This window comes from Equus quagga, chromosome 2 (assembly GCF_021613505.1).
Source record: "Equus quagga isolate Etosha38 chromosome 2, UCLA_HA_Equagga_1.0, whole genome shotgun sequence".
Taxonomy (NCBI): Eukaryota; Metazoa; Chordata; class Mammalia; order Perissodactyla; family Equidae; genus Equus; species Equus quagga.
The window spans coordinates 111327548-111354151 of NC_060268.1; the positions used below are offsets into that span (position 1 = coordinate 111327548).

At 36.1% G+C, this 26604-nt stretch overlaps 1 protein-coding gene across 4 annotated transcripts in view; it reads left to right on the top strand.

Annotated features, from left to right (window-relative positions):
- RYR2 (ryanodine receptor 2) overlaps window positions 1-26604 on the top strand; it is a 678741-nt gene that overhangs the window by 257253 nt on the left and 394884 nt on the right. For all 4 annotated transcript variants that reach the window (XM_046653495.1, XM_046653496.1, XM_046653497.1 and 1 more), the window contains exons 5-7: window positions 5146-5160; window positions 20484-20558; window positions 23989-24067. In XM_046653495.1, the coding sequence (XP_046509451.1) occupies window positions 5146-5160; window positions 20484-20558; window positions 23989-24067 (169 nt within the window). The remainder of the gene's footprint in view (window positions 1-5145; window positions 5161-20483; window positions 20559-23988; window positions 24068-26604) is intronic.

Genomic DNA, 26604 nt, shown 5'->3' on the forward strand with positions numbered 1-26604 from the left:
GCTGCCCTTGCTAGGCTTGAGGTGAGGGAAGGCTTGGGATGGGCGGGGAGCAGGATGCCAAGCCTACCTACACCTCTCTCTAAGACACCATCTCTGCTCTCCAGCCTCTTCTAACAGCTGGAGCTGGGGGTCAGCTAAGGGCAGCAAGCGGATTATTAGCCACCCCCTTGGGTGTCCCTGTTTGAGTGGTTTTACAATGTGGTTGGAATATGGTAGTATTTGCCATCAATTTGTTGTGAGATAGGTGTCCTGTTTTAACACCCTGTTGTGTTTGCTTGTCTACAGCTCCAGGTGAAGACTTTTGCTTTTTTTAAATTTTCCTGAGGAAGATTAGCCCTGAGCTAAGATCTGTTGTCAGTCTTCCTCTGTTTTTTTTTTTTTTGGCTTGAGGAAGATTAGCCTTGAGCTAACATCTGTGCCAACTTCCTCTGTTTTATATGTGGGATGCCTCCACAGCACGGCTAACAAGTGTGTAGGTCTGTGCCTGGACTCCCAACCTGCGAACCTGCGCCACCAAAGTGCAACACACTGAACCTAACCACTAAGCCCCCAGATTAAGACTTTTAGGAGCTGTATAAAACTTAAATGCACATGGAAATTAAAATGGCTTCTTGATGAATTTTCTCGTAGTGTAATTCTGGATAGCTTCATCAAAGGTCCATCAATCAATCTCAATAAATCTCTCTCTCCCCCTCCTTACTTCCCACCCTCCACCTCCTTCCCAGCGTCTCCTCCAGCAGCTTTGAGCATTAGTGTTTAGTTGTGCACTTGTTGAGTAATCAAATGCTGCTCTTCATACTTCAAGAGAGAACAGCATTTGTGAGTCTGGGACTAAAAAGTGATTAGCTGTTATTTCCATCTGCGCCCAGCCCTTTAGCACTCCTCACCTGTAGCATTGATTTCTAATATGCAGACCTGGGATGTGGGGTCTCAGGTGGAGTTGGGGACAATAAAGGGATGGGAAAAGACTGTGATATTGTTGTGTATGAAGCTTTGTCTACAGACCGAATCATGTCTTGTTCCTGTACTTACTTTTTAAAAAAACATGTTGATGCTGCTGTAATTGTTAAAATATAAAATCCTTTCAAATGTTCCTAATTCAATAGTAGTTTTAAAAAACAATGTATTTTCCTGTGTTCCTGCTATTATATCAGGGTCTGTGAAATGCTTTCATGTTACTCAGGTTCATTCATGTTTGAAATGGTTTGAGAATGATATATAGACCTTCTATATCCTGATATTGATGACTTTTTATATGTAGGTGGTGATCTGAGAATATGGCAGGCTTTAGATGCCCCCAGGTCACTATTATCCATATATCCTTTGTAATGATCAATTTGTTGGTTTTGATTTAGAGAAATGCTCTCTTGAGATAAGCTGGGAAAAGAAGAAAGCCCCAGATAGTTCTGCTTCATACTTTAGGCATTCATGTAGCTCAGTGACTTATAAACATGTGTCACAGAGATAAAATGTGAGGATTTATAGTAGTTTATCAGAATCATTTATTTTCCTTTACCCTTCTAAAGAAGAACTAGATAAGTATATATACATATATATGTCAAGTGCATTACACTCAAAAGAAAAGAATCTGTTTAAACACTGTCTGTTCAGAGTTTTTGATAGGTTGAGAAGACAACTGTTGCTATAAATATACTTTCCCCAAAATATAGTGAATTCTTTTAAAAACTACCAGCATGCACACATAACCAGATGCCAGTGATGGTCATTTATATGAGCCATGCAAGAGCTTTGCCATGGGTTATGTCATCCTATATATAATTGCTCTTTCACAGGCTGAAAGTCAAACCCTTTTTAGATGTTTTCTGGGCCTACAATCAGCGTGTCTGTCAATCAATGCAGTCTTGGATATTTTCGGTGGGGAAACCCAGAAAGTTAAGCATTTACATAAGATATTTTCATCATAAGAGAATTAGCTGTGGTTTTTCACAAATATGTGTCCACATATGCTATTAGATAGTATACATTGATATATGTTTGGAAGTTGGAATTGTTGATCTTAAATTTCTCTTGTCCCCTAAAATTTTTTGGGAGTAGCATTAATTTAAAATAGCCACCATCAAATCCAGCTCTTTGGTGGTGAAATAACTTTTCCTTTTCTCAATATAATGAAGTTTACCAGATATATCTTCATTCACAAAGGAAAGGTTACCAGTTGGAAGATGATGAAGAATCCTAGCATCTTGATACGTGGTGAGAAAAGATGACAAGAGAGGCTTAAATTTGATGGATATTTTGTGTGCAGAGTGGGACATTTCACCTCCTTAATGGAAACTTCATATTAGAAGGACTCTTGAGCCAAAATTTTGCCTTAGCCTCTCAGATTGTCCTGTTTGATAATTCTTTTTAATGACAAGCCCCCAAATGTTTATCTTGTTGCTTTATTGCTAATTCCTTATCTATATAATTTTTAAGTAGACGTTTTGGTAAAGGTTCTTTTAAAAGTTCTAAGACAGGTCCATATATAGAATTATTGACTTTTTTAATCACTTGTCATTTCAAGACACTGAAATAAGTTAAAAAAAAGTTCAAGGTTGAACTGAAAGGCACAGTTATGGTCGAGGAACTTTTTTACATCACCCGCGTTACTGTTTCTTTGTGCCAGTAACAGATTGGACATGATTATGCATTCTCTTGATGTCCAGTGTTTGATTAGAGTTTTCACAATAAAGTATTGCTATTTGACTTGTTTTTCTGCTCATATTCATTTGCATATGCTAAGCAAAATCTCTTAGGTCTTTTAGATCAAATAGATCAAATGACATATGCTTAAAGACCAGAGACTGTTCTGCTTCTGTTTGTCATCCGTTAGACTCCCAGGGCCGTCTATATTTGAATTAAAACATGAGGATCGCTATTTCTCTTCCTGGTTTTCGTGTTAATGCAGCATAACAGGGGGTTACATCCACAACTCTTGCTCACATTTGAACTTCATCCGACCTGTCAATTCTAAAACGCTAGAACTAAACCTGGAACACTGAGTTGCTGTCATTGGCAGTTTTACCCTAAAGAACGAAAATTTCCCCCTTTACGTTTCTGTAGAAATTGATGATCATCTTAAAATTTCTTCTAAGACAGAAAGCAGTGTTAGAATCCATGCTGGTGGCTGGATTCTGTCTTCGTAGTCATCCATTTCTGTATCTTGTCTAATGAAATTTTCACTTTTCTCTACTGAAATTTTCATGAAGGAAGTAAATCAAATAATTAATTCCTTTATTAAATGTGTTACGAAGATAAAAGTGACATTCTCTACACCTAAATTGAGCCTATTTTCTTCAATATTTATTTTTATGCATGGGTTTCTTTTTTTTCTCCCTTCTATCATGTCATCAACTTTTAAAGGGTTTTTGTTGGTATTCTTTTTCTGTTGCTTTTTATCATACTTAAGCTGTGTTTACATTGAGGTTAAAATGATATATTCATTCTTTTTGTTTTAATGTATTTTGCTTTCTTCCTTGCCTTTGAATCATTCCTTTTGAATATCTCGTCATGTTATAACTTTGGTAATTTCTAGCACTTAAACCAAATTGACCAATAGATGATTTGTATAAAAAGTTAATGTCAGTAATGCCACAAATAATCTTTTATGTTCTTGATTATCTTTTGAAAATAATGTGTGTCCGTTACATCTGCTATTATTTCTCATTCTACAGATGGATATTTTAGGCTTTGCTAATTTGCAATATTCATTCGATTTTATCATTTATACAGATTACTCTCCTGTATGACTTCCTGCAGTCATATTCAACTTAGAAATTTTGAATAGCAGACTTCAGAAACTCTACTGAACATTCTTTTTTCTATTTACTACAATTTTAAAGGAGTTAACCTAGATAGCTGACAAAAATCAGGCTGAGAACATTTCTGAAAGAAAAATTCTCCAAAACCTAGATCAAGTTTTAAAAAGCTAATCAAAAAGGTATCTATTATAAACCATGTTGTGTAGCAAAATTTTGAATTTTTGTTTTTCTTTGAATTAAGGCTTAAAGTGATTTTTCCTAATTTTTGATTTAGTGATATCTATATCACTAGTGATCACATGTAGACCTGTGATTGATCAGTTTCAACAGGGGAAATAAATTTCTTGGTATCATTTACCATTGCTATCAGTTACAAAAATGTAACTAAACAACATTTATTTTTCTCTGCCAAGAATGAGATGGTTCTTTGCAACTTTTCCTTAAAATTATATTAAAAATGAAGCAAATCGGTCACAGTAGAATTGCCATTTAGTATTATATGTATTACTCTGGATGTATGTTTTAGGGAAATTTCTGTGATATTTACAAATATTTATTTTATAACACTTTCCCTTGCTATTTTCTTTACAACTAATGTAGCTATGTATATCTTTTCTATGTAGGAGTTACTGCTTGCGACAGCTAAATTTAGCCCTAAGTTGAGAAATGTAGTATCATTTTTCCTTTTTAGCTCTTTTTCATCTGTATACCTCTCCTAGGAATAAGAAGTCAAAGAAACTTTATGGGTCTAAAGAAAAATGAAGGAATATACGCACATATTATGTTTTGTTAGCAGAAAAAAGAAGCTATTATAAATCATGAGAAGAGGCTGTGTCATTTTAAGAGAAAAAAGTTTTTGTGATTTTTCTTTGAAATTCACATCTCACAATATGTAGTGTCTAGAGAATTGCTTACCGTTATTTTGCATGAAATTTGAGCAGCTCATCGCAGCTTATGATCTATCTTACCTGTTTCTAATCCACTATTTTTACTAAAATTAGTTGTGTTGCTGTTTATATCACTGCATTTTTATCCAAAAGATGAAATGAAAAAATTTTTAATCATTTTCAGAGTGTAATTTTAAGCCTATAACTTTGTTTTTTCAGGGGCTTAGGTGTGTTGTAACTTGAATCACTCATTAAAATAGAGTGGCATGTTTTCACAGAAAAAGAAAGTACTAATATAAAAACATTTTAGAAAAGTTTTGCTTGCTACAGCTTTTCTCTAGCATGTAGCTGATATTTAGTTTTCTTGTGACAACACAGTGAATGTTTTTTTATGTTTATTTTTCACTTAACTCCATTTAGAAAAATAGAGTCTTTATAAATAAAAGATATTGAAATAATATATATTTAATATTTTCTCTCTTTTCCTTATGCTCCAACAGAAATTCATGATGAAGGTAAGACATTGGATCATCTGTATATATGTAATACTATGTACATTTTAAGTTTGGTTACATGTATTTGTTTAATTTTTGGATTCGGGGCACTTTTCTTCACATTTTAAATTTTTTAAAAATTACATCAAATCGTAGAACTTTTAAATTTAAGTAAATAAATCACATGTTTAGATTTGACAACTTAACGATGTTTGACATCTTTGGGTCATATTGTAACATATTAAGTTTTATTTAGCCGATGTTAGGAATTTCTCTCATTAAAACAGAATTTTTTATAGCTCTCCACTTAGAATTTTCACTGCGGGAATTATATTGGCTGGTTTGTGTTTAAGCACTCTTGCATGAACACAATAGGAAATTCATACACTGGGAAATTAGAAGAGGCACCAAGAAGCTACTATTGAATTGCTTAGTCCAGGAGAAGGGAAAATAATTCAGACCCTTTTCCTTTCTCAACCAAATCAGAAAAATGGAAAGGTTTTAAAAGGAGGCAAACTGAAAGAGATGAGTAAAGTATATGGTCATATCATTGAAGGAAATATGTAAGGGAAGGAGAGGAAGAACAGAATGTCATTATTTTGAGACGTACAGTAGAATGTTTTTGTTTCCTTTTTATATACCTACCACATTGCTCATATCATATTCATGAAATTTAATTTTTATTTTTAAATATAGTACATTTATTTTTTTAAACTTTTTATTAAGATTACCTTGTGGAATTTCAGTTGTACATTATTGTCAGTCATGTTGTAGGTGCACCACTTTACCCTTTGTGCCCTCCCCCCACCCCCCCTTTCCTCTGGTAACCACCAATCAGTTCTCTTTGTCTATATGTTTAACTTCCACCTATGAGTGGAATCATACAGAGTTCGTCTTTCTCTATCTGGCTTATTTCACTTAACATACCCTCAAGTTCCATCCATGTTGTTGTGAATGGGATGGTTTTATCCTTTTTTATGGCTGAGTAGTATTCCATTGTGTATATATATATATATATATATATATATATATATATATATATATATACCACATCTTTATCCAATCATTAGTTAATGGGCATTTAGGTTGCTTCCACATCTTGGCTATTGTTAATAATGCTGCAATGAACATAGGGGTGCATGGGACTTTTGGAATTGCTGATTTCAAGTTCTTTGGATAGATACCCAGTAGTGGGATGGCTGAGTCATATGGTATTTCTATTTTTAATTTTTTGAGAAATCTCCATACTGTTTTCCATAGTGGCTGCACCAGTTTGCATTCCCACCAACAGTGTATGACAGTTCCTTTTTCTCCACAACTTCTCCAACATTTGTCACTTTTTGTTTTGGTTGTTTTGCCATTCTAACAGGTATAAGGTGATATCTTAGTGTAGTTTTGATTTGCATTTCCCTGATGATTAGTGATGATGAACATCTTTTCATGTGTCTATTGACCATCCATATATCTTCTTTGGAGAAATGTCTGTTCATGTCTCCTGCCCATTTTTTTATTGGGTTCTTTGATTTTTTGTTGTTGAGCTGTGTGAGTTCTTTATATATTATGGAGATTAACCCTTTGTCAGATATATAACTTGTAAATATTTTTTCCCAACTAGTGGGTTGTTGTTTCGTTTCAATCCTGTTCTCCCTTGCCTTGAAGAAGCTCTTTAGTCTGATGAAGTCCCGTTTGTTTATTCTTTCTATTGTTTCCCTTGTCTGAGGAGACATGGTGTCCAAAAAGATCCTTTTGATACTCATGTCAAAGAGTGTACTGCTTATATTTTCTTCTATAAGACTTATTGTTTCGGTCTAATCTTTAGGTCTTTGATCCATTTTGAGTTTATTTTTGTGAATGGTGAAAAAGAATGGTCAATTTTCATTCTTTTGCATGTGGCTGTCCAGTTTTCCCAGCACCATTTGCTGAAGAGACTTTCTTTTCTCCATTGTATGCCCTCAGCTCCTTTGTCGAAGATTAGCTGTCCATAGATGTGTGGTTTTATTTCTGGGCTTTCAATTCTGTTCCATTGGTCTGTGCACCTGTTTTTGTACAGTTACCGTGCTGTTTTGATTACTGTAGCTTTGTAGTATGTTTTGAAGTCAGGGATTGTGTTGCCTACAGCTTTGTTCTTTTTTCTCAGTATTGCTTTAGCAATTTGGGGTCTTTTGTTGCCCCATATGAATTTTAGGATTCTTTATTCTATTTCTGTGAAGAATGTCATTGGGGTTCTCATTGGGATAGTGTTGAATCTGTAGGTTGCTTTAGGTAGTCTGGATATTTTAACTACGTTTATTCTTCCAATCCATGTGCATGGAATGTCTTTCCATCTCTTTATGTCATCATCAATTTCTTTCAGGAAAGTCTTGAAGTTTTTGTTGTATAGGTCTTTCACTTTCTTGGTTAAATTTACCCCAAGGTATTTTATTCTTTTTGTTGCAATTGTGAATGGGATTGTGTTCTTGAGATCTTTTTCTGTTAGTTCGTTGTTAGAGTATAGAAATGCTACTGATTTATGTATGTTGATTTTATACCCTGCAACTTTGCTGTAGTTGATTATTTCTAATAGTTTTCCTATGGATTCTTTGGGGTTTTCTATATATAAGATCATGTCGTCTGCGAACAGTAAGAGTTTCACTTCTTCATTGCCTATTTGGATTCCTTTTATTTATTTTTCCTGCGGACTTTCTCTGGCCAAAACCTCCAGTACTATGTTGAATAAGAGTGGTGAGAGTGGCCACCCTTGTTTTGTTCCTGTTCTCAGAGGGATGGCTTTCAGTTTTTGCCCATTGAGTATGATGTTGGCTGTGGGTTTGTCATATATGGCCTTTATTATGTTGAGGTACTTTCCTTCTATACCCATTTTATTGAGAGTTTTTATCATAAATGGATGTTGGATCTTGTCGAATGCTTTCTCTGCATCTGTAGATGATCATGTGGTTTTTGTTTCTCATTTTGTTAATGTAGCGTATCATATTGATTGACTTGCTGATGTTGAACCATCCCTGTGTCCCTGGTATAAATCCCACTTGATCATGGTGTATAATCTTTTTAATGTCATGAAATTTAATTTTTATCATAGAAGTCGAGAAATAATGTATAGAGAAATTTGTTGTATTCAGTTAATAAAGGCTTAATGTAATTTAAAATTTCAAAAGAATATCATTTCAAAATACGTAAACTCTGAAAAGTGTTAAATCAAAATTCTGGATGTAGATTTAAAAGCTTGCTTAGAAGAAAAGGAAGCAAAGTATTCATCTCAATTGAGTTACTTAGCTAAGTCTATCATTCATACTGTACAAAACTCTGAACCAGGAGCATTGTGGGTTACTGACCGTGGATCTACTCATTAACATTAAGAATTTGACAGTTTGGATAGGATGACAGAGAAGAACACATCTCTGAAGCCATCTATCAACAAAAACATTTTCCAACATTTCAAATAACTGCAGCTGTTATCTTTAAGTAGAAAATATTATTATTACATTGGGAAGAGAGGACATTAACTGCTAAATTAGACATATCCTGAAACAAGAGTTTTAGTTGGGAAAATGTTATAAACAACAGCAAAACAGGAATGTATCCTCTCCTTGAAAATAACTAATAAAATTGAGTTTGAAAAAAATTCAGTGTTTCTTGCTAAATCTGCATTTACTTACTCATTTTATTATCTCACCCCATTCCAATCCCTTATCCAATGTCATATCTACTTCCCCCTGGAGAAGGGTGAATGGAATTGATGCCTAGAACACTTATCTTAAGCTCTTTCATGAGCAAATTCATATTAAAATCAGTACAGGTAGAAAGATGATATAGAATCACTTTCAACCAGGTGGTTTACCTAAAATAATTTGAGTAGGCTCTGATTTCTTTTAACTGCAAGGCCAGAAACCCGATGGCTTATTTTCATCCCTGCATTAGATGATCTGGGAAGGTTAGAGTGTGACTAAACAGAGGGCATATGCATGAAATTATCGTAATTTAAGCTACTTTAAAGGAAAAGGATGCTGAATTTTGTTCAGCTTTCACCTTTCAATCATGATTAGCTTTGGATTTCATACCTGGACAGGCAGTGTTTAACCTCCCAGAACCAGACAGATGCTTCTTTGTCCCATTTATGCTTGTTGGCGCTAAACAATCTTTAGTAGTACTGTCACAGGCCTGATCTGTTCCCTCAGGAGACTTTTGCTTAAGACACCATCACAAGTAAGCCACCCAGTGCCAAGGGGCTGTCTTGACAATGTTCAACTGGCTTTATCAAACACATGTATGTTGCAGTGAAGCTAGATTTCTCACTAATTATTATAATTATCCTGTGAACCTCTTATATGATTCACTGTTGAAGATGGCAGGACTGTTTGAATATCTCGTGCTGCCTGGGGCCCACAGGTCCAAACCACAGGACCAAAACATCAGGCTTAGCAGCTCTCTGCTGCTCCTGTACATCTTGTGCTGTTCGCATTTGTGTTTTTAAGTCATTTCCAGATGATGTGAAGGCTTACGCAGAGAGATGGTTTTCTAATTTTGTCCCTGAAACTACTCATTTCCCAAGTATCGCTATTAGTATTTGAAGGTAAACTTAAAAGCTTCTCTACTTAAATGTCTGACACTATGAAAGAAGTTCTCTCGTGCACATTTCTTTTTGTTGTCTATTGTTTTTAGTTTTGGCGGTATAGTTTACTATTACCTGCAGTAATAAACTCCGTTTATGATTTCATTGTTTTACTTCTAAAATGACATGTTATGTTATAGCAGTTAAGGGAATACAGAAAATTTCTCCTGTAGAGTCCGATTTATTTTAAAATAAAAAACAACTCTTGGATAATAAGGGCCTGGAATTCTGAAAGATGTCCTACATTGATTAATATAGCATTTTTGTTCAGAAAAAATGATTAGAAAACCCTTGAAAACAGAGAACCCTAGAAAACAGAAAATATGATATATATAATATCTAAAATATTTAGATAATATATAATATATATAATATATAATATATAATATATATAATAACTATATAATATCTAAAATATTTAGATATTATATAGTTAGTAAATTGCATGGTTTTACACAGCAATAATACTAGAGACATGTTAATAGCTAATATATAGTACAAACATATATTTTAAAAAAACAGAGACAAAGGAAAAAACCCAAATGAATAGAAACACAGAGTCAGTAATTTTTATGTGTCTATAAACCTCTTTAGTTGATCTTAGTCATTCCTGTTCTGGTTTTATGTGTTATGCTTTTCTGCTGTTTTACTTTAAGTTTATGACAGTAATACCTCAACTGTAGCTGCCATGATCCAACTTGTCCCCCTCCCCACAGAGAAGGATAACAGAACTCTGTAATATTCTGAATAATTGTAAATGTGGATGCATTTACATCAAAGCTTTTGCTTACAATATGAGTCCTGTAATTGGACCTTTTGGGCAAGATCGCGAAAGCTGAAAGCGTAAGAATGCCTAATGATACTAAATTGATATTAAAGTAATTTGTGGAAAGCGTGAGGTGAGGTTGATTTAGAAATCATACAGCAGTTTGTTTAGATTTTGTTTGAATGTACCCTGGGCTTTTGTATCCACTTACAGTTCGTGAGTTCATGTTTTTACCCTATTGTGTAACATTAACCCTGTCAGTTGTCTCAGGGGTCATGGGACCAAACCCACACACAGAACTGAAAAATGTTTTTAGTTGATATTTTCAAAAAGTCAAAGTTTACCTTTTATTAAGTGATGCTTGGCTCTCCAACAGCAGGAATATTTAGAGGGAGTAGTTTGAAAATGGTAGATTTATTTATTTATTTATTTATTTTTTCCTCCCTAAGAGCAACAGCCCCTTAATGTAACTGTGTTAGTCCAGCAGAAGCTGACTTCAGGATCCTGGTCTGCAGAGAGTCCATGAAGGGCTGGTGACAGCTCACTAACTAAACCTCAGGCTCAGCCAGTCCCAGTTGGGGGCTGGGCTGCAGTGGACTGACAGTGCACAGGGACGGATAGGGCCTAAGTCACAGTTGGAAATGTACTTTAAGGACATGCAAGTTCCAGCAGTACTTTTACTACAAGGAGCTGATAATCTGTCATCTAGTTGGGGGTATTAAGAATACTCAAAGAATTAGTTCTTAAACTTCCATTTTCTTTGCTATTAGTGTATAAATATTTTGAAGGAAATTACATGGGATTCAGTATATAATTGTTGAATGAATGAATAATTAGAGTTTTCAGAGAAAACTCTCATTCTCAAGGCAGGGGGAAACAGACTGTGAGCTGATTATGCATAATCGCCTTGGCATCAGGTACTGTTCTTCTCAGATGGTAGACACCCAATAAGGATTTTTGAAATGAATAGGAAAGAATGTTTCTCTTGTGTAACGTTTGCTGGAGAATTAGCAAGACTAAAATATAGATGGCGTTAATGTGAACTGGAGGTTTATTTGTTACTTAAAATTTAGTTTCCTGATTCTCCTTTTCATTGGTGCAGTTGAAAACACTGCCCACATTGCTTGTGTTTTAGATTCCAAGCAAGTTAACATGTTAACTTCAAAAAATGCTAAGATGATTTTTTCTGAAGTGTGAATCTTGAAAGGCAGGTCACCTCTGAGCTTGCGACCCTGTTAGCTTGATTCTCTTATCTAGTTGGTCCTGGCTAGATTCCCATAGTTTACAGAGGTTATGTCACTGTGTGCCTATGGGTTTAGGTTTGGATGGCTAGACAGAAAATGGACCCTGTTCTAGAGTACTGAATGACTACTGCTTGTGACATACTACTCAGCAGTAGTGATCTTTTTTCATTGAAATTGCTCTGGAGGAGTCCCACAGTCCATCTAAGACAGGATATTGTAGAATCTTGAAGGACTAACCCTAGAAGTGGCTAGCCAGTATTTGTAATAACCATCCTCATAAAGTACCAGTAGCTCCCTACAGAGGAAGGCCATAATTATTTGTTCACTTAAAGCAAGGACCAGGCCAAATTTAATAAGAAAATTGACTAAATCAAAAAACAGAAAAGTGCAAGTGATGTCACCATCGTGGCAGAGTGAGTTTTTCCAGCAATCTTTCCCCTCTAATATACAACGAAAAGGACATTCATACTCCAACAGAGGACATCCAACCACAACACAAAAACATTGGAGAGACCCACACAGCCATATGACAGAGGGCAGAGAGGCTGGAGCCCCACTTGGAGGAGGTGGAATGGGGTAAGAGAAAACTTCACTCTCTCTCCTGAAGACTGTGATCTGGGACCATGGGCGGCCTCTGAGAGGGGAGGAACAGGTGAGAGGACATTCGTTCATGGAAACATCAAGGACTCCTGAGGGTCCTTGCAGCATAGGGGCAAGCCCTCTACCAGGGTGACAGCATTCATTGGGGGTGACCTTATCAAGCCAACACCCCAGGAGAACAGATAGTGAGAGCAGAGTGAGAAAACCCTGAGAGCACAGAGGAGAAAGCACCCCTCCCCCAACCTGCTCGGGATCGCTGCAGCTCCTGGGATTTCAGCTGAAGGCACAGGGCTCAGAATACATGGCTCTTGACACCCACCTAGTGGCAATAGGTGGTAATGGTGACCAAATAACACCAGGATGCCAAAAACCAGAGCCATTCCCTCCAGCAATATCTAACATTATATTAGATCTCCAGACCAGACAGAAAATGACAAGTACCCAGCAATCAGTCCTGAGGATGCAGAAATATGTAATCTAAATGACAAATAATTCAAAATAGCTATCATCAAAAAACTCAATGAGGTAAAAGAGAATATAGAGAAACAATTCAACGACTTCAGGAGCTACTTTACAAAAGAGATTGAAATTATAAAGAAGAATCAATAAGAAATATTAGAGATGAAAGACACAATGGAAGAAGTAAAACAACTTATGGATTCCCTGAATGCTCGAGTGGACATCACAGAGAGGAGTGTATCATCATAATCAAAGATAAACAAGTTGAAGTGCTCCAGATAGAGGAGGAGAGAGAACTAAGACTAAAAGGAAATGAAGAAAGTGTCTGAGAAATATCCGACTCAATTATACAATGCAACATAAGACTTATAGGTATACAAGAAGGAGGAGAGAAGGTGAATGGAGTAGAGCGCTTGTTCAAAGAAATAATAGCAGAGAACTTCCCAAACCTAGGGAAGGAAATCCGTATGGAAGAGGCTGCCAGATATCCTAAGTATGTCAATGTAAAAAGACCTACTGCAAGGCATATAGTAGTGAAACTGGCAAAACTGAATGACAAAGAAAGAATACTAAGGGCAGCAAGGCAGAAGACAATAACCTACAAAGGAAACCCCATTAGGTTTTCAGTGCATTTATCTGCAGAAACATTACAGGCTTGGAGAGACTGGAATAACATATTCAAATCTTTGAAGGACAAAAACTTTCAGCCAAGAATACTCTATCCAGCAAAAATATCCTTTGTATATGATGGAGAAATAAAAACTTTTTCAGTCAAACATAATCTAAGGGAGTTCGTAGCCACAAGACAACCCCCCGAAAAGAAATCCCCAACAAGGCCCTCATACTTGAAAAAACAAAGGGAGAGAGGGGTTACAAAGCATGGAGTAGGGAGATAAATAGGTAGATAGAATGAGAGCAGGTTAGCAAATACTCAGGTATAGCATTAAAGACAAAGGGAAGGAAAACACCAAAAACAAAGGTAATCTTGTCATTTTAACCACGAACTCATAACACAAGATAGAATAAGATGTGAAAAAACAACTTAGGGGAAGAGGAAAGGAGTGAATTGGTTTACTCTAAGGAAATTAGATGACATCAGAGAAGAAACTATCTTATCCATGAGATTTTGAATACAAACTTCAGGGTAACCACTAAACAAAAAAGCAGAACAGAGACAAAAATAATAAATGAGGAGAAAACAAAGAAACACACCATAAAAAACTACTACTCGATTGGTAGACCAAAATACACAGGGCAAGAAACAAAGGAAATGTAGGAGAATGGGAAAATGAGTGATAAAATGGCAGCATTAAGCTCTCATATGTCGATAATCACCCTAAATGTAAATGGATTGAATTTTCCAATAAAAAGACACAGAGTAGAGACATGGATTAAAGAACAAGACATGGATTAAAGATGTGCTGCCTCCAGGAAACACATCTCAGCTCCAATGACAAACACAGGCTCAAAGTGAAGGGATGGAAGATGATGTTCCAAGCTAATGGCAAACAAAAGAAAGCAGGTGTCACAATACTTATATCAGACAAAGTAGACTTCAAGATAAGACAGGCAAAGAGAGACAAAGAGGGGCAGTATGTAATGATCAAAGGGACACTCCATCAAGAAGAAATAACACTAATAAAAATCTATGCACCCGACACAGGAACACCAAACTTCATAAAGCAGCTATTAACAAACCTAAAAGAAGACATTAATCGTAACACAGCAATAGTAGAGGAGCTCAGCACTCCACTCACATCAATGGATAGATCATCTAGACAGAAAATCAACGAGGAAACAGTGGAATTAAATGAAAAGCTGGACCAGTTGGACTTAATAGACATATATTGAACACTCCATCCAAAAACAGCAGAATACACATTCTTCTCAAGAGCTCATGGAATATTCTCAAGAATAGACCATATCTTGGGAAACAAGGCAAGCCTGAATAAATTTAAGTAGATTGAAATAATAACAAGCATCTTTTCTGATCACAATGCTATAAAGCTAGAAATTAATTACAAGAAAAAAGCTGAGAAAAGGATAAAGATGTGGAGGCTAAACAACATGCTATTGAACAAGCAATGGATCATTGAAGAAATTAAAGGAGAAATAAAAAAATATCTGGAGACAAATGAAAATGAAAACATACCATAACAATTCTTATGGGATGCAGCAAAAGCTGTATGTATTAAGAGGGAAATTCATCTCAATACAGGTTCACCTTAACAAAGAAAAAAAAGCCCAAGTAAGCAAGCTCAAACTTCACCTAATTGAATTAGAAAAAGAACAGACAAAGCCCAAAGTCAGCAGAAGGAGAGAAACAATAAAAATCAGAGCAGAAATAAATGCTATCGAAACAAAAAAGGCAGTAGAAAGCATCAATGAAACAAAGAGCTGGTTCTTTGAGAAGACAAATAAAATTGACAAACCCCTAGTCAGACTTAGCGAATCAAAAAAGAGAGAAAACTCAGATAAATAAAATTAGAAATCAAAGAGGGGAAATAATGGATACCACAGAAATACAACGGATTATAAGACAATACTACAAAAAACTATGTGCCAACAAAATGGACAATCTAGAGGAAATGGATAAATTCTTAAACTCTTACAACCTCCCAAAGCTGAGTCAAGAAGTAGAGAATATGAATAGACCAATCACAAGGAAAGAGATTGAAACAATAATCAAAAGCATCCCAAAGAATAAAAGCCCAGGACCAGCTGGCTTCCCTGGGGAATTCTAGCAAACTTTCAGAGAGAATTTAATACCTATCCTTCTCAAGCTATTCCAAAAAATTAGGGAAAATGGAATGCTTCCTAACACATTCTACGAGGCCAACATCACTTTGATACCAAAGCCTGACAAGGACAACACAAAAAAGGAAAACTACAGGCCGATATCAGTGATGAACATAGATGCAAAAATCCTCAACAAAATATTGGCAACCTGAATACAGCAATACATCAAAAAGATCATACATCATGGTCAAGTGGGATTTATACCAGGGACAGCAGCGATGATTCAACATCCACGAATAAATCAATGTCATACACCACATTAACAAAATGAGGAATAATAACCACATGATCATCTCAATAGATGCAGGGAAAGCATTCGATAAGATCCAACAGCCATTTATGATAAAAACTCTTAACAAAATGGGGATAGAGAGAAACTACCTCAGCATAATAAAGGCCATATATGACAAACTCACAGCCAACATCATATTCAATGGGGAAAAACTAAATGCCATCCCTCTGGGAACAGGAACAAGACAAGGATGCCCACTATCACCCCTCTTATTTAACATAGTACTGGAGGTTTTGGCCAGAGCAATTAGGCAACAGAAAGGAATACAAGGAATCCAAATAGGGAATGAAGAAGTGAAACTCTCACTCTTCGCAGATGATATGATCTTATATATGGAAAACCCTAAAGAATCCATTGGAAAACTATTAGAAATAATTAACAAGTACAGTAAAGCTACAGGGTACAGAATCAACTTACAAAAATCAGTTGCATTTCTGTACTCTAATAACAAACTTACAGAAAGAGAACTCAAGCATACCATTCCATTTACAATCACAACAGAAAGAATAAAGTACCTAGGAATAAATTTGACTAAGGAGGTGAAGGAATTATACAATGAAAAATAGAAGACATTATTGAAAGAAATAGATAATGACATAAAGAGATGGAAAGAGATTCCATGCACATGGACTGGAAGAATAAATATAGTTAAAATGTCCATACTATCCAAAGCAATCTACAGATTCAGTGCAATCCCAACGAGAATCCCAATGACATTCTTCATGGAAATAGAATAAAGAATCCTAAAATTCATATGGGACAAAAAAAAGACCCTGAATTCCTAAAGCAATACTGAGAAAAAAGAACAAAGCTGGAGGTGTCACAATCCCTAACTTCAAAATGTACTACAAAGCTACAGTAATCAAAACAGCATGGTACTGGTACAAAAACAGGCACACAGATCAATGGAATAGAACTGAAAACCCATAAATAAAACTGCACTTATATGGACAGGTAATCTTTGAGCAAGGTGTGAAGAACATACATTGGAGAAAAGATAGTCTCTTCAGTCGGTGGTGTTGGGAAAACTGGACAGCCACATGCAAAAAAATGAAAGTAGACCGTTATCTCATGCCATACACAAAAATAAACTCAAAATGGATCAAAGACTTGAAAATAAATCCTGAAACCATAAAACTCCTGGAAGATAATATAGGTAGTACACTCTTTGACATCAAACTTAAAGGATCTTTTAGAATACCATATCTTCTCAGACAAGGGAAATAAAAGAGAAAATACACAAGTGGGAGTTCATCAGATAAAGAGCTTTTGCAAGGCAAAAGAAACAAGTATCAAAACCAAAAGACAACCCACCAACTGGGAGAAAATTTTTGCAAATCATATATCTGATAAGGGGTTAATCTCCATAATATATTAGGATTTTACCCAACTGAACAACGAAAAAACAAAGAGCCTCATCAAAAAATGGGCAGAGGAGATGAACAGACACTTTTGAAAAGAAGATATACAGATGGCCAATAAATGCATGACAACATGCTCAACATCACTAATCATCAGGGAAATGCAAATCAAAGCTACACTAAGATACCACCTTACGCCTGTTAAAATGGCTATAACCACTGACTAAAAATAACAAATGTTGGAGAGGGTGTGGAGAGAAGGGAACCCTCATACACTGCAGGTGGGAATGCAAACTGGTGAAGCCAGTATGGAAAACAGTATGGATATTCCTCAAAAAACTAAAAACAGAACTGCCATATGACCCAGCTATCCCACTACTGGGTATCTACCAAAACAACTTGAAATCAACAATCCAAAGTAACATATGTACCCCTATGTTCATTGCAGCACTATTCACAATAGCCAAGACATGGAAACAATCCAAGTGCCCATCAACTAATGATTGGATAAAGAAGATGTGGTGTGTGTATATATATATATATATATATATATATATATATATACACACACACACACACAATGGAATACTACTCAGCCAGAAAAAAAGACAAAATCATTGCATTTGCAACAACATGGATGAACCTGGAAGGAATTATGCTAAGCAGAATAAGCCAGACTGAGAAAGACAAACCCCAGATGATTTCACTCATGTAAAATGTAAACAAGCCCATGGAGAAAGAAAACAGTTCAGTGGTTACCAGGGGAACGGGGTAGGGGGTGGGCACAGGGGTGAAGGGGAGCAGCTATGTGGTGACAGATAAGAAACAATGTACAACCGAAATCCGACATTGATGTAAACTATTATGAACTCAAAAAAAAAAAAAAAACCCAGGAAAGAACCAAAGTACCTTTTTGGTGCATCCCACACACACAATTCTTCTGAAAAATGTTAAAAGAACACATTATCCAACCTGCCCAAGAGTCATTTTATTTTTCCTGAATCAGAGCCAGAGTAGTGTCATTTAAAATGACAAGTTTAGGAAAAGTACTGTCACAGACAAATTGCATTCACTTTGTGTTAACAGTGTTTCTATAAGTAACAAAATTAAGTTAGTATGGGTTATTTATATACTTTTATAAGAGTTCTCTTGAAACTAAATCTGTGGCACAAATTAGCATTTCAGTAATAAGGAAATCCATAGTGTGAAATTTATAACTGACTGTGTAAAATCTATAGTTGAAAGAAAATTCAGACACTGAAATATCTCGTTATGTTAACCAAATTGAATATTTATATATATGTTCATATGGATATATGAAATGCGTAGGCAAAGCTTTACAGTAAAAGGAGAACTTAATACTTTTTGGCTACAGTTAAGGCCTATCCTTCGTTAAAAAAAATCTTATTTTTATTGGTATGACTGTCAAGTTTTATTAAAGTTCAGCTGGCTTTTATAGCTTTGGAACCTATATCTGGTATGAAAAGGTAAGCTCCTACCAAGGTAATCCAAAGCAGACAAGGTAAATAAAATTATTCTTGGCTGCAATCAATCAAATATATTATAGAAAATGAAAGTATTCTCTAACGACAGCCTCCTTCTGAGGAGGAATACAATTTTGCAAAGTAGGTTTTTCCCTTTTTCTCTCAGTATGTGAAAAAGTGATTTTCCCTTTATTTAAAAGCAGTTTTTTCTTATAATTTTAACTTTTAATATCCATTTTAAGAATGGTTCTGAGGTCTTTCAAGCTTAATGTAAATAAAGTTATTTTAAGAAATTATGTGGAATAGGGAGGCGATATATTTCTAGTAAAAAAGGTATAATAGTATTGGGTATTAAAGTACTTTCTGTACTTGTTAAAGTTTATAGAGATCAATGTCATCACTCTCATCCTTAAAATCCTTAAAGACCTCCTTTTCCTACAGAAAAAAGTACAGAGTCCTTGGCATAACATTTTGCACCTTCCATGATCTTACCCTCATTGAATGTTATAGTTCCTGTTGAATTTCTCTCTGCAACCCAACGCTACTCTCCCGTGGCCCTTCCTCTTTCATAAATACCTTGCAGTTGTAGACCATGCATGATGCCTTTACTCATATCCTCACTCAGCCTGGATGGGGCTCCTCCACATCCCAGTTTTTCATTCAACAAATGTTTATTGAGTGCTTACTGTGTCTTGCCATTGTGCTAGTAGCTAAGTCCCTGACCTTGAGGAGTTCACAGTCTGGTCCAGGAGAGAAGGTGCTTGCAGTGGAGAGTGATAAGGCCGTTATACCCATGTAGACCAAGGCCTGCAGAGATGCTGCGGGAGCACTAACTTTGAGGAAACCAGATGAGGCTTCATAGAGGAGGTAGCCTTTAAATTGAGTTTAAAAGCACCGTTTATAAGGCAGAAAGACCACAGAGGGAGGGAACATTGCATTCTAAGAGTGGCATGAAAGCAGCATTGTATATTCAGGGCAGGGAAAGTGTGTGTGTTTGGAATATAGGGGGTTTGGGGGAGGAAGCGAGAAAGGGTGGAGACTAAATGTCGCCTATGCTTAAACTACTCAAAGTGTGGTCCCCACAACAACTGCCCTTGCATCACCTGGGAAATTTTTGAAACGAAACTTCTCTGTATCTACCCCAAACCTACTGAATCAGGATCTCAGGGATAGGGCCCAGGAATCTGTGTTTTAACAAGCTCTCCAGGTAACTCGTAAGCATGCTAAAATTTGAGAAGCATCTCTCTATTTCATATGAAGGACTTTGGACTCTTTCCTATAAAGCCTGGAGATGATTTGGTCAATTTTGTGTTTTAGGAAGACTCATTCATTGAACAAATATTTATTAGTCCTTGCTGGGTGCCAGGCATTTTGCTGGGCACATGGAATACAATGGTGACCAAAGTATCAGAGTTCCTGCCCAATGCAGACCACAATGTAATGGGAAATAAAGACAATAAAAAGCTATGAAAAATAATTACAAATTATGGTAAAGATTTACTGAAATTAAGTCCATTCTTCGAGAACTAAATCAGCTGCTAGCCCCACAGAGAGGTTTTATTGATAGCTGTGTTCCAAATGAAGCATTCTTCCCACCGCACTTTGCTTATTTGCGATAGCTCTTTATTCTTTCCTGTTAAACTTTTCCTTGAGAACAAGAGAGCATCTTCTTGCCTTAGTTAAGTTTACTCTCTTATTCATTTTTTTGTCGACACTTTCTCTTCTCTATGCAGACTGCTCAGGGTGGTAGTCATCGAACACTCCTCTATGGACATGCCATATTGCTCCGCCATTCCTACAGTGGCATGGTGAGTAGATGTTGTGATTTCAAACCTCATATGATCATGCGATCCATTTGGGCATACATGGTCAGGAAATGTTGGTAACAGAATTTTAGCAATGGCATTAATGAACTTGGATATATGTGTTCTTTAATATCTTTGTACCCTGTTTAGTTTTCTCATTTATAAGATGAGGGTTAGCTTAGCCGACCTTTATGGCCCTTCAGTTCTATCGTTATATGACTCCTACTTTCAGTATCTTACTTTTCAGAGACTCGTCTTAGGAGGAGAGTGGTGTAAGAGTCACATGTTTCTCATTTGTGATTTTGTTTTAAACAGTTTATTTATTAGAGAATTAAAGTATCTTAACTGAAAGATAATGTAAAAATAAACTGCCTCTGAGTTCTACTGTTAATTCTCCACTGACTTCCTTTCCTTCTTAACTAGGTGTTCTCTTTCTTTTTCCATATGTGCTCCTTTTTTCACCCAATTATCCATATTACCCATTGGGCTCCTCTCAGCCAGTTTTCTCATTCTCTACCATGTGTATTTTATATATGCTTAGATATATATATATATTTTTATATCTTATATGTATAAAATATGTGAAATTTATAAAAGTTTCATTTCATTCTTTTAAAGGCTTTACTAAATTATAAAACTACATATTCATTCTATAAGATTTGGAAATTACAGAAGAAAAAATTCTTAATGATTACCCTAATGAGAGAAAACTTTTGATGACTATAATTTATAAAACATTTCAATCTTTTCTGGTCTTAAAATTCTTTTTTACGTAATTGACTTCTTACTACATAACCACCTTTATATCCTGATTTTTTTAAATGTATCATCACAGCATTAGCATTATCCCTGTTATTCAAATTTCTTCATAAACCTAATTGTAGTGACTACGTGATAGTCCAATATCTGGAAGTATAATGTATTTCGTTATTCTTTTTAAGAAGGAGATAATTCCCAAGATATGTAAATTGTTCCAGAGCAGGAAATTAAGCATAACCACAGCCTCAATACCAGTACCCCTCAAAACACAAACAATTTCAGTCTCCATCATAAATATTGATGTGAAAATCTGGCTCAGAAGTCTGGTCAATGGAATTTAAAAGTGTAGGAAGAGAAGTATAGGAAAAGTATAGATAGGATTTTAATGATGACTTAAAAATATCATTACTCTTCGTGTGCTACCTCACATAAATGGGTCAAGTAAGAAAAAATTGTGATCATCTTAACAGGTGCTGATAAAAGTTTTTAATAAAACTCAGCACCCACTCCTAATCAAAACTTAGCATCGATCATTTCCTCAATGATAAAGAAAATATCAAGGTCAAATCAATAGCCAACGTCATACTTAATTGTCAAACACAAAGCCATTCTTGACAAAACTAGCTCAAACAATTAAACAGAAACCAGAATATGCTGTCTGGCATTATTCTGGAAATCTTGGCTGACATAGCAAGATATGAAATAACATAAAAGAAAACACTTTAATAAAGTGGATACAAGACAAATATATAAAAACAACTTGAGTGTATATAGCAATCATACATTAAAACTTCATGGAAAGAAATCCTTTGTCAGTAGCAATCAAAACACAAAATCTGGGGGCCAGCCCTGTGGCCTAGTGGTTAAGTTTGTTGCGCTCTGCTTTGGCAGCCCGGGTTCAGTTCCCAGGCACGGACATACATCACTTGTTGGTGGCCATGCTGTGGCAGTGACCCACATACAAAATAGACAAAGACTGGCACAGATGTTAGCTCAGGGTGAATCGTCCTCAGCAAACAAACAAACAAACAAAGAAAACCCCCCAAATCAGCATAGAATAATAAACGTGAGTCTGTTTTAAGAAAACTCTCTGTACATAATAGACGGCTTAAGAGCCTGGCCATGGTTGGTAGATATGGGTTCAGGCTCACTTTCTGGCATGCTGTACAGTCTTGGATACCTTGCTGAACCTCTTTAAGCATGTAATTGCATCTAAACATTTCATCCATTCATTCAATAAATATTATTTAGCATTTACTGTGTGCTAGGCACAGTTCTAAGTGCTGGATATAGTAGTAAGTAAGACCAAGTCCTTGCCTTCATGAAACTTAATTGACATTTAGTGGAATAATTATAGTATCTACTTCATAGATGCTATGAACATTAGAGGAAGAGAGAATGTGTGTTAATAGTTACAGTGCTAGTACTGTAATATTCTGGAGAAATATTAGAGAAAACTTTAATAGGGATTACTTTATGCTTTTGTCTGGAAAGTCAGTATTGTAAAATTGTTACTTTTTCTCAAATAGAAATATTTAACATAGTTTAGATCTAAAGTCTATAAACCTAAGGGACCACTGTGGGCTGCCTGTCTCAAGATCAGACTCATACTCTCGTACTGGCTAAGAATACGTTTGGGGACACTTGAAGCATCTTTTTTATAACCTTAAGGGAGCCAGTGCTTTATAGTCCAGAGAGAATCAGTCTCTGTGTCAGTCTGACCATGGCAGTGACTTCCACCGAATGTGCCAGCACATCTGTCCCCGTTGGTTCGTCTCCTGCCTCCTCACACTCGCAGACACCCACTGAGCTGGATGGACCTTATTCCATAGTAGGAACTTTCTAAGCTTTGCATTAGTGGTCCAGTGATTCTGGGAGGTCTGGGCTTGCCTGATCTCCAGAATTGTCTCTGAGCGCCCCTTGCTCGCAACACGATTGGTGTAGATGGTAGTGTATCCTGAGCTCATCCACATTCATCTTTGTGTCCTCATTCTTATAACACTTAACAAGACTTTTGAGGATGGGGTTGGGGTAAGGGAATTGGCCCCCCAAATTATCCTAAACTGTATGTCCAAGAATATACAGTTAGGAGAACTTAGGAACGGGGAAAAGGAGTAAGGAGATGATGATGTTGCAAGAGTTCGATTACTCTTGGGGAAACACGCCTATGTGTATACACGTGATAAAACCTCACTTCACTGAGGTGGCATGCTGCACACCACAATCAATTCTGGGTGAATTGGAAAGAGTTAAAATTCTTTAAATGAAAACAAAAAAAGACAAAATTGAATAGTTTTCAAATTTCTGTTTGGGAGAAAGATTTCTAACTGTCAGATCAGGTTGAACTTTTGCTTATGATCATGAATATCACATGAAGTGAGAGATGTATAAACACATCCCTGGTTCCTCATCTTCTTTTACTGACAGAACACATTTCCCTAGTTTTTTATGAAGGAAAAAGGACCGCATTTCTTTTAGAACATTGCTCCTAATGAATGCTGTGCGAGTGCTGTTCCCCCTCACAATGGAAAACCTGGGCTTTGCACAGAAGCATCCAGATTTGAAGGAAAGGACTGATATAGCAGAAGTAGACTGATACCAAACTGTGTGTCAGCATTAGACTCTGATAGGACTGTAAATGTTTAGTGACAGCTCCTGCTTCTGTGTCTTTTAGTATCTGTGCTGCCTGTCCACCTCCCGGTCTTCAACTGATAAACTGGCCTTCGATGTTGGCTTGCAAGAGGACACAACAGGTGAGCTCCTTGCTGTGCGCTGAAGCTGTGTTCAGAGAGAGCATGGCCGGGACTGGACTGGGAGAAGACCTGAGACATACTCCAAGATACGTTAGATGAATGTTCTCACAGATGCAGTCAGGAAAAAACAAACGGCTTTCTAAGGGAAGTTTTTAGTAGAAGGAGGAAGTGTACATTGTTTCTATAGCTTGGTCATTCCCACATAATTAGCTGAATGTTCAAACTAAACTTCAAACCTCATTCTTCTGAGGGATTTGGATAGAAAAACAATACTTACTATGTGCTTTACTGGCTGTTAACAATATTAATGTACACTGATTAGTTTCTGAAGTATTACTGTGTATCTCTTTTATCCTTTATCTTTCATCTTAAAAATATTTTCAAGTCTGGGGCCAGCCTCGTGGCGCAGCAGTTAAGTTCACACATTCCTCTTCAGCAACCCGGGGTTCGCCGGTTCGGATCCCGGGCTCAGACCTACACACCACTTATCAAGCCATGCTGTGGCAGGTTTCCCACATATAAAGTAGAGGAAGATGGGCACGGATGTTAGCTCAGAGCCAGTCTTCCTCAGCAGAAAGAGGAGGATTGGCAGCAGATGTTAGCTCAGGGCTAGTCTTCAACAAAAAAAAAATTTTTTTTTAAGTCTAAAAGTGTAATAGACTCACTGTCAACATTCAGACAGAAAGGTAGAAACTGAAAGTCTCCTTCATTTCTCTGTCCACAGGGCATTGTGCTACATATCCATCCGAATAGACGTGTATTTACCTATTTTTGAAACAAAAAATATATATATATAACACATTTATCGTTTTGGAGAATCAAAATAGGAGAATACAGGCTTCTTTGTGGTATTGTTCTCAGGGCTCTGAAGACTTCACACTTTAAATACCTCTGTACTAGTTGTTTTATCTTTTACAATGAGCACGCATGACTGTGGAGATTAAAATAAATAAAAGACCAAGTAGAAAAAAAGAATGGAAGGAAACAGACCAGCTCTTGTTAAGTTATCCCTTCAGGGGTGGGATCGAGCTATCCCCTCACACTCCCTCTCCTTTTTAAAATACCTTCTCGTGTTCTAAATTCGCAGACAATAAATGGATAAAAATAAAGCTGTATTTACCAAGCTAATTAACGTTTTAATAGACCAGGATATCACCTTGTACAACAAATTCCAGGACTTCTGATTTTTATTTCATTGTATATAGGCTCAGTCATTCCTCTGTATTTTTGCTTGTTTTTTTTTTAGTTTTCTCATTGTAATTAACTTGTTTCAGCATACAATGACATGAAAAAGAAAGTCTTCAGTTCTCTCTCTCAAAGAAATCGAAGAATTGCATGATCTTTAACTTGTTTTCCTACATTGAGGTGATTATGTAACGGTCAAAACAAGCAAACAGGACAGCCCTCCTCCCCACCCGCTGAGCCCGCATGCTGCCCTGTTTTCCTGGTAGCTTTCTACTTCTTCTGAATTGCCGACTTCTTTATTATATTTATCATTTGTTGTATGCCTGCCTTGATCAGAATTAAACTCACAAGGCAGATAACTTTTTCTTCTTTGTTTATTGCTGTCTCCCCAGCTACTAAAGCAATGAAAGACAAATAGTGGGTGCTTTATAAATGTTTGAGCAAATGAATGAAAAACTCACTACAACTCTAAAAATGTGAATTGAGTGAATAAAGATAAGGACTTCTGCAAGGTGACATTCAAGTAAAACCGTGGTTTGTGTAAGAAAGCAGCTTTAGGGCACAGATTACATATTGGCTATAAACATGCTTAAGAAATATTTTTTGCTGATTCATTTACTCTTTATGGAAAATGAATTTTTATCGAGTGCCTACAAAGTTCTAGTAGGAGACGGGGAAACTCCAGTGAACGAAATGTACAAAATCCCTGCCATTATGGAACTTACATTCTGGCATTGGGAAATTAGTAAAGAAGAAAAAAATAAATGTTATAGAAAAAGAATAAAGCTGGGCAAAGAGGAGAATGATAATTATTAAATAACAGGTATCACTAAAACTATTCTCATTTTTGGATAGAACTTACATTTAGATTTTAACAGGAACTATGAGGAGATTGAAGAATTGTATGCTTACGTTTATATCTTAGGTAATGGGACTCAAGAATGAAGAATGGACATGTGGTTCATGAGGTTTATCCTTGAATTAGTCTAGAAGAAATTATTTGATTTAATGTATACTCAGAAATTTTTATAATTTATCCTCCTATAGTAGATTAACAGAAACTATTACATCTTAAAGTAACTAAACAAGGCATAGGATCGTAGAATTTTAAGTGACAACACTTGCATCTGTTTTGAATGAGCATCCCAAAAAAGGTACAGAGTTGATGAAACTGTCACATCACCAAACTCCAAATCCTTTTGCAAATCAAGTGGCAGAAGACAAGATGTTATTACAGAGAGCAATGTGAACAGTGTAATAACCTGTGATTGTATAGAGAATGAGATCAGATCAGCAAGACTGGTGAATTGGCCTTATGTTAGCATAAATAAATATCCTTTTTAAGCAGTTCT